The sequence below is a fragment of the Gnatocerus cornutus genome, chromosome 1 (genome assembly GCF_029298725.1).
Source record: "Gnatocerus cornutus isolate USDA-ARS CGAHR chromosome 1, icGnaCorn1.1, whole genome shotgun sequence".
Classification (NCBI taxonomy): domain Eukaryota; kingdom Metazoa; phylum Arthropoda; class Insecta; order Coleoptera; family Tenebrionidae; genus Gnatocerus; species Gnatocerus cornutus.
The window spans coordinates 24082116-24092405 of NC_142233.1; the positions used below are offsets into that span (position 1 = coordinate 24082116).

The 10290-nt window shown below is 31.7% G+C and overlaps 1 protein-coding gene across 1 annotated transcript in view; it reads left to right on the forward strand.

The window, feature by feature from the left end:
• LOC148180889 (uncharacterized) overlaps positions 1-9701 on the forward strand; it is a 42272-nt gene extending 32571 nt beyond the window's left edge. The window contains exon 2 of the mRNA XM_088042516.1: positions 9178-9701. Coding sequence (XP_087898642.1) covers positions 9178-9469 — 292 coding nt within the window. The 3' untranslated portion in view covers positions 9470-9701. The remainder of the gene's footprint in view (positions 1-9177) is intronic.
• Positions 9702-10290: the final 589 nt, after the last annotated feature.

Sequence of the window (10290 nt, forward strand, 5' to 3'; positions counted from 1 at the left end):
GGTGGGAAGTTCATAATTCCTCTCGAGAGAAAAAGTTTGTCGCCGAGGTGGACAATTTCTCGAGAAATAGGAATCGAACTTCTACCGAGGTTTGTATACTATTTTATTCACAATCACATTAAAAAAAATAATAAAGAAAGTTAAAAGTCCAATATTGTTAAACGTTTATTACCTTCCAAAAACTGTTACCAAATTACTTTCGCCCATGCTCTACATTGGACATGACTCATCTGGAGTGGATATATCTAGACAACCACTTTTTCACACGGCATCAAGAGAATACTCCTCATTTATTTTGAATACCGCATTTCAAGGTCATAATTTGTGACAGTTGTGGAGCTTTACGACAAATTTAAGAGGATTTATGTATTGAAAACAATCACGAACAGGTCTTTGGGTGTTCCAGTACTCGTTTATGTTCAATTCAATGGATAAATCTTCTCAAATTTGCCGTAGAGCTCCACAATTTTCACAAATTATGACCTTGAAATGCGGTATTCAAAATAAATGAGGAGTAAGTAGTTTAACTTGGTTCAACCTCCTACCAAAGTCGCCACTGTCAATTCATGAAGTTTTAGATTAAGAATTTTTGATTTCAATACAACTTTATTAATATAAATATCTTGAATAGTAAGATGAACAATATATTTAACCAACGAAACTTAAAACTCACAAGTTAAATTATATTAGAGGAAACACCTCCTTGAATGTGAACGAAGAGTGATCATAAGCTGCAACATACAGTGTCAGACCTTGTTTCAGTTGTTCACTTGAAAAGTTAAACTCCTGCAGTCAGACAAGACGCGGTTGTTTCTCCTCTTAAAATGTTGACAATCTTCTAATTTTTTGTAAAATTCTCCGGAAAATGTACTAGTGTTAGACGGTATAGAAGCTTCAGCATCCATTCGACGCCATTCGCATCCATTCGAAATAAACTTCGACGTCAAATGACAAGATAGAAATGTCAAATTCAGTAACGCGGCCTACTTCATTTATCAAAATCTAGTTATCTGGCATTTGGAGGTCGGGAAATGGTCACTTCCCAGCGAGTTGGGAAGTGAATTACCGTAGTAACAGCTCACTTTCCACCACGAAAAGTTAGAAAATGAACAATTGTTGACTGATTGTGAATAAAATCCTGAACAACATCTCGAATCTAATGTTCGCTTAGCTCGCATATAAAACTAGCATAATATCTTATATATTACATTACATCCTTAATATGTTAATAGTTACACATGTATTAATAATACTTTTAATAAAATTATTTTTAATGAATACATATATTTAAATTTCCATTAACACTTACAAAATCATTTACTGAGCTATTATTTTTTAATAAAAATGAATACAGGGTGTTTTTGAAATGCATGTATTAAACAGTTCTGCGCTATTCCAGAAGAAATATAAAGTATGAAAAACCAATTTTTTATATCAAAAACTGACAAGGTAAAATTAACCCCAGCACAAAACGTACCTGGAATGACTTCCTAAGCAACCAGCAACTCGATTTTTGTTCACTTTTAAATCAGTGGTGCACAAGCAAATTTAGTAAAATTTTTGTGTAATTTTATTTCGAAAACAAAAAGACTTCCTAAAACTTTTTACTCTTAATAGGTTTAATTTGTGACAAGAAATTACCACACTATTTTTCTACATGCATTTCAAAAACAACCTGTTTCGAAAAAATGAACGATTAAAATAAATTAAGATTCATGTAGATATCCATTGTAAAATTCCGAAATAATAAATTCCATTTAGAAATTATTATTTTCCGTCGACTTTTTATAAATTACATTCATTTATAAACCTTTTTTTGTGGACTACTGTGGACACTTGAGTGGGAATTGAACTTTCAGTTTCAAAAATATTATCATAAAATTAATTTTATTATTTATAGCACTTACTAAATTAACATTGACGACAACTTCTCATTATTTCAGAGTCATCACTTTACAAATATCTTTTTTTAATATCCTCCGGATATTTCTAGAGACTTTGCGATGAATTTTATGCATAAAATTATGTACAGTAATTACCGGAAATTATTACATATTCCAACTATATTTATTAAGGCGATTTAAATGTCACTTTGTTTCCTATTACATAACATTTCAAGTGTTTACAATAACTTCGAGAAGATGTGTCACTGGAAAATAAAATTCAATTTATTGTTAATTATTCGGAGTTAAATACATGATAAAGTGAATAAAACTGATTGTTTGTGAACAAATATCCTGAAGTAAGCAATTAATGAAGAAATGAATTTCACGGATAATTAACGGTGCGGTACGTATCAAAGAATAATCCTTTTTGTTCATTAACGATTTAACGTACATCAAGTTAATTAAAGCCGTAGTTTATCTTAACAATCACAACTGTGGGAGTCTTAAGAACTACAGGAAATGAAGGTAGCAGGTAAATAATATCTTCTTTGCAAAAGATAACCTAATTAAAGTCTACAAAGTAAGTGTTATCAATGCGGGTTGCGGGTTGTTGATGAAAAGAATTTATTAAAAACGTGGAAAAATCTAATTAACTGTGTTCATTTGAGAAAATTAATTTATTTTAATCGTAATTATAATCAATCATAATAATGCCGACGCGACGGTGAGAATATACAGTTCATACTCAACAAAGTCAAAAGTTTTCCTATGATTGTACCAAGTTACGAAATAGAAACTAAATATAAAAATAATAAAACAAGTATTTTTGCAGTATAACTTGCAAAATGGTAATATTTTATAGTGCGTGGTTCGTCTAAAAAGCCGAGTTATTTCAATATTTTTCTCAGAACACATCCCTGTACTTGAATAATAATTTGAATTAATTTAACTCAATACACCATTAAGTTTATTCAGAACAAAATATTATAATTACAATAAACAAAATAATAATATTTATGTGAGATAAGAAATTCACCTATGTTTTTAAAGCATCATAAAAATTTATAGGATAATCTGGTAGAGCAGAGTTTAGAGGCTAAAATTCAGAAAGATATAGTATCGAGATCATGTACTGATTGATTTGACGGATTTGACGCAACAACCTTGTTATAAAAGAAATTATGCTGTAGTTATTCAAATCAAGTTTGTAAGATTCAACTTACCTAAGCATAAACAAAGAAATAATTAGATAAAAATAAACTTACTTGAAGAATCGAGCAGAATTACGAGATAAGATTTCGATTACTAAAATTTTTTCAAAAACTGGTTCACAAAAAGAAAATTTATTGGATCAATTCTTGGTGTTGACAAATTATTAAGTTTAATCATCGCTCTGATGATGATAGCATTGCTATCGAAATGCGCGACAGCATTTTTTGTAAAAATTTGGTGTTTGGGAAAAAATTGTAATTTTAATAATGGTTTACAAAAGTAAAGTTTTTGTATTTCTTTGAAATATTTTCATATTTTCAGTCAACGCGTTTGCAATTTTTGAATTTATATTGTAACTTTTTTATTGACGTTATTAAAATCTTTCTTGACGTGCGACTATAAGTAAGGAAGCTTGTTTCTAACAAAATTAACATTTAAATGTGTACTTCAAAGCATAGAATTGCAATCAATACCTAAATAACAATAATAGCATATAAATATGTATGAAGGTAGAAGAAACTCACTCTAACAAGTTCACATAAAAGAATTTATGTAATTATTTTTTTTGGTCCTACTCAGGCATTTGTGAATACTCAAATGCTAACGATGCTTAACCTCCAAATTATGAGCTTAATCAATTTTCCATTAACATTTCAAAAAAATGAACCAGACTCTCTAGTTGCATTAAAAACCATGAAATTATATAACAATGGTTTAATAACTCAGACTGAAAGACCAAAAATAGAAGCAAATGACACACTTAGGTAATACTCCATAATTTGTCGCTAGAAAAACGTTAATTTGTTTATCTGATATAACATGTGAGGTATCAATCAAAAATGGTGCCATAATTACAATCCTGCCGCTTCTAATATAATTAAACACCGGAAAAAATTACTCCCATTATCGCCTCAGCCGCAAAAACGCTATTTTTTCCACATAGATACGTCAATCAAACTTTCATCAGTGCCATTAAATTTGAGTTTTTTCACCTGCCACCCAAGAACCGCAGACCAAATTAGCGGTTTTTAGACATATTAGACTCAACGTCTGCTCACAATTCCCGCCAAATGACAACTGCATTCAAAATTTAAATCTCGTTAAAACGACGAGTCGTTACCCGGAATGAATGGTTTTGAAATCAAATTGTCCATACATAATACGTGTAATTTGCCCATTACGTCGCGCTATTATTTACACGATGTACCTACTATTTAATAAAATAGCATCTATGCTAATGGGCTTTTAACGCAACAATTACGAAATTAATGTAAACATTCAAACGTAATAGGATAATGACAGATAAGCGAAGAAAAAACTCAATGTCTCTCAGATTAGCATGTCTAATTGCCCAATTTCGCTCTCACTAAGTGTGATATAATATGTTCACCGATATACCCATTAATGTATAATTAAACTACAAATTGCTGTAATTTTGATCAATTACCACCATTATGATCTATAGGACGCGGAATCTGCTTTACCGGCCCGGAATCCCACGGGCGCCACAACAGTCTTCGACTATCAGAACACAGAGAGCGCTTCTAGCTTCGAAGTAATACAGTGACCGAAGTAATTTCTGTTCACATTCGCTTTTTTGATAAATCAGCCTTGAAACCTTGTTACGTAAATCAAAACAAAAACTAGTTGCAAAAGTGTGTTTCATTGGGAAAAAACACACTTTTTAATTGGACGTTTTTTCTTAAAATGTCAAAACGTTAGTTTCGATCTTTGCTCAGGTTTTTCTATTTGGCTTGCATGTCTCGTATCTGTCCCGAGTCACGCATGTTCAGTGATATTTATGAAAAAAACTAAATTGTACCGAAAATTAGTGACAAATGTAATTACTAGAGGACAATCGTTATTAAAAATTTGGTAACACATTTGATTGCCAGCAACTCCAATGTCATTGGTGATCTCTGTCTGCGGTCATTTTTTTCTTGTAGTTTGATGGCATGAAATTTAGGTTACCTCTATTCCCGCGCTAAAATAATACTTAATAATTAGTTTATTAACACATGTTATTATTACTATTGTCGTGTCTTCATAATATAAGATCTTGAATTCATTATCATGATTCGCCGTGATCAAAGCAAATGAAAAATGTATTTTTAAAGCAGCACAATTAAATCGTAATAACAGACGAGTAAAATGAGCTGCGGCTACTTGTCTTAATGACTTCAACACCTCTGTAACGAAAGAATGCAATTAGAAAGAAGAGCACAAAGAGGAACGTAGCCACATCCTTAAATAATCATGTATGACTCATATAATTTGCATTTTGTAAATGTACCTAGAATTAAATTAAAAATGTAATATTATATTTCTGCATTTTCTTCGCATTTTCAATTTAATGAGTCATTTATGCAAACAGTACTAATAAGCAACGGTGCACGTTTTTATTTGTGTTTTAATAAGTGAAATAAGCATTAACAATTTGCTTTAGAAGTAATTACGATGAAGTAAGTCATTAGTACAAGCAAAAAATAATAATATTATTGTGCGAATTCCGCAATTCTTAGGCTGCGATCCTGTATCAACTTTTTATTTTCAACATTCTCTTCAAATGAGCTAAAATAAAACTTGATAATTAATTGAATTAGATGATAATAATGTCTGAAAATAATTGAAAAAAAACGTTTTATAGCCTTTGCTTTTTAAAATTCTCTTTTGCTTGTGATGTTTACTCTGATTTCTACGACAGTGCTGTTAAAATATTCCTTCTTTCTTCTTGTTTTAAAACATATTCTTTATACATACTTCTTATTTCTTTTTTTACATCTTGTGTGTTATATATGTTATACAAATATATACAATCTGACTTTTTAGTGTTTAGGGTTTATTCAAGCAAAGAGAAAAGTGTGTAGGGAGAACAGAGATGTATGTTAGTTTTCTTGCAGAGAATTTACCAATTTAAAAAGAGCTATTTTAAATCATCAGGATTTGAAAGAGATAAGTTAGATAATCTGTATCTTTATTATGTATCCATATCAATTTTGATTAATAGATGGCTTTACAAGCAATTAACAAGTTCTTTAGCAATTACAAAATATAATGATGAAGAAAAATGAAGCTATAATGAAATCTCTGTTAATCTTCAATAAAAATAACAAAACCAAGTTTATTGCTAATGCTTCTACAATTTAGAAACAATATGACAAAAGTGGCAGTTTTTGTTTGAAATTGCGCAGAAATTGCAGGAGTTTAAAAGTCAGCATGTGTAACTCGCTCTACTGAACTATTAATCATAGGATCGCATTTTAAATTTGGCGCCTTTTTGAATGTTTTTGGAGACATATAAATAGGCCGGAACACAGCGTTTGGCGACCAAGGCCTCCAAAAAAAATAGATATTTTTTTTCGGTTGGTATCGCATTTTGTCAATGAGACTGAAGTGTGTTGAAGTATCTTAAACGAGGTTAGAATGTTTTGTTTACAAAATAGTTACTAGGAGAGCAATCTTAAAGAGTAAAAGTCACTAGATCAGAATTTTTTGTGATTCTTTAAAGTTTGTTGACCTAAAAAATAGTGCTTATGCATTTTCCGGTCTTGTGATCCAAATTACTATCAAGTACCTACATTTATTACACAGGAAAATAATAACTTTGCACATCAATACAAAAAGCACCAGGTTAATTATCATTAATTTAACACAAATTATTAACACAAAATTATTAACACAAATTGTACACAAGAAAACGCGTAGATCTAAGTAATGATAAAATCAAAGTAGGTATAAAATGAATTACATAGTTTCAAAAAACACAATTTATGTAATTACTTTACCGGTTTCTCATGTGCGATCGGAGTAGGTTTTTATGGATTTGTCAATTTGATTGAGAACTTATACACTTCCTCAAAGGATTAAATGTTTAAGTATTCCTGAGAATATTTTCAAACATTTTCTGTTAATATTTTTGTGTTATTATTTTCTTATGATATGTTAACTCTGTTAAATTTGTACAATTTGAGGTGTTAAAAATTACAACAAAATTGACCTCCTTCCGTCCTTAACCCGGTATCTTGTAAATCGATTTTACGTAGTAAATTTTGAAAATGTCACTTTGACTCGAGCATTGAAAATTTCGGTTACATCGACAGAAAGCGGTAAAATCCTAAACAACATCTCGAATGTAATGTTCGCTTCGCTCGCATATCAAACTAACATAATATGTTCTAAATTACATTACATTACATCTTTAGTATGTTAATAGGTACCTATGTATTAATAATACTCTTAATAAAATTATTTTTAATGAATACTGACTGAATCAGTGGTGCACAGGCAAATTTAGTAAAATTTTTGTGTAATTTTATTTCGAAAACAAAAAACACTTACTAAAACTTTTTTTCTTAATACGTTCAATTTGTGATAAGAAATTACCACACTCTTTTTTTAAATGCTTTGCAAAAACAATCTGTATCAAAAAAATTAACGATTTAAAAAATAAATTAAGATTCATGTAGATATCCATTATAAAATTCCGAAATAATAAATTCCATTTAGAAATTATTATTTTCCGTCGCCTGTTTATTAATGACATTCATTAATAAACCTTTTTTTGTGGACTACTATGGTCACTTAAGTGGAAATTGAACCCGGAACTTTCAGTTTCGGACACAAAATGTTCTCACCTTTAAGTTATTTAGCTCATGAAGCCAATTTTTTTATTTTTACAATTTTCTTAATTTTCCAAAAATACGTTTGACGGAAAAGTTTTGTAAGTAAATCGAAATCTCACATCACCGATCTCAGCGTAATGCTAAATATACAGGGTGTCCCAGAACTCGCGCCCCAGAGAAAAAGGGCTTATGGAGGCAACAATTCTGAACCAAAATTTCGAAACTATAATTTTTTAACTGAAAAAATAACCGAGATAAGACAAAAAAACTGTAGCCAATCCTGAAGCTGAACAAAATTTGAAAATTGGTAACTATGGACACATACTATCATCTATTGGTCAGATGAAAATTAGACTCTTTTGTTGCCTAGGAAATTGTGATGACCTTTTACTCCACTTCTCGAATAAGCTTTCGGGATTGGTTATTAACTTTTTATCAGTTCTTGAATAGTATTAATCTTAGTCAATTTTTGTTTTGAAATTTACCATCTGTATTGCTGTCGGCACCCTCTCTTGCTCTCTGGGGCGCGAGTTCTGGGACACCCTGTATAGTTTATCTTCTTCAGTTCACATATTCCACAACAAAATACTTTGTTCAGTCTAAATTATTTTTGTGGTTGTGCTTGCAAAAAACTGACAAATTTTAATCTATATTTTTCTTTAATTTATTGATTGTTCTGAAAATATTGGGTTGGAAAATGCAAAAACAGCCATTTAGTTTGCCCCTAACACAAATTTTAACCTCCCATATGAAATATTAATATTTAAATATTTAGTGTCTTTACCTACCTAAGTATATACCTGAATATAAAAATCTACTTATGCAAAAAATGCCATCGATACGCGCGTCAGCATTTTTTGACGAAATTTGGTGTTTGAGAATAAGTTGTATTTTTGATAATATGTACTTGATTTCAGATTTATACGCTGTTCAAATTTGTCTCAGTTTTTTTTTGAGCAGCCATGGTACATATCGGGTGTTCATTTTAATTAATTTCGTGTCTAGTTTTTAGCTTTCTCGTTACGTGAAAAAAAAATTGAAAATCGTAACTTGCTTCAGACGTTGTCCAGTGAGTGTGTCAATTTGTCAAAACAGTTTTACCTTATTTACGGTTTTTTGCTTTCCCGGGTATTTTTCCATTTGAACACCTGATATTTTATTGATTTTTGGCAACTTTAGAAAGGTTAGAAAATAATTTCCTAGAGGACTTAACTAGAGGAGAAATTTATCTGAACACTCCTTAGTTATTTGCGTATCAAGATTCATTTTAATGTTTAAAAAAAAAATAGTTTAAAGATAATTTTTGAGCGTAACTGCACCTTTTACATACCTACATTTATGCATATTTCAAATGTCAAAAATCATGAAAAACATGCCATTTTATCAGTAAAAACTGAGATTCTAATCATCGTACTAGAAAACTCGCATCAAACATAACTTGTTCTTTTTCTTTTCAGCTTTGTTCCTCTTCCATCTTTGGCTTCGTCGTTCCACATGAAGAAACGTTCGTCTCTGGATTTTTACTTCTCGGCAACGGGATACGTCATGCCGAACATTGCATACCTGGTGAGCGGTCTCTTCAAAGACAGAATGCGGTCTCGGCGATGTGCCATTGTTTTCACACACCGGATCGTCGCAAAAACAAGGGCGGCTGTGGCCAGCGCACTCTTTGATACCGGGACGCTTATGCCGGGCGATTGTCATTTGTTAGCGGACAAACGAGTATCGCTCTCGGTTCCCGAGAAGTGAGTTATTGCACAGACTTACCGTATGTCGTTATATGGTTCGGTTGCTAACGAACACTCGGAGATTGACAGGCCAATCACAACAAGATTATTATTTTTTAACAGATGGCACATGGGAAATGGTACATGCTACATCTTTTGTTCAAGCGCCATTATCAGGATTTTTATACATCTCACATCAATTTTGTATATAAAATTTATAATCAATGGTTTGTAACAATAAAAAGTTTATTATGAATTTTGTTATTTTATCACCACAACAAAGTTAAAAATAAAATCCCCCAGCTTTTATAGAAGTAAAGAATATATGGGAATATTTTGACATAAAAGCCTTTATTCCTTTGATTTTCCGATTGTCTCTTCAGCTTTGCCGCCGCTCTGTGACACTTGAAAGAGTGCGCTTCCGGTCTGTAGAACAATCGCGGACGCATCGGTGCGAGGAAGATTGCGCCAAGCCCGTGTATGCCGACTTCCTTACCCCCCAAACCTCCCCAAAGCACGCACAATACAATAAAACAAATTAAGAGCAGTTCATTGACGTAGTCAAGTTGAATTCTGAACGCCCTAAAATTTCACTCGCAAACTCAGCGACGAATTTCTTTGATTAAGCCAAGCGTGGGTTTTGATTTAGTGCCGTTAATGGAAGACTCTCACGCTGTCCTTTGGCCACTGACCGGCACTTCCGCCAACCACACAGACAAGAAAATAACCATGAGGGCTCTCCCTTCCTGATGCGTTGACAAGATAGACGCTGACAAGTACAGGTAAGCAAGTTCTTGCACGAACTTTGCTAAAAACGTTAATGTGATGAGCAAAAAGCAAAAA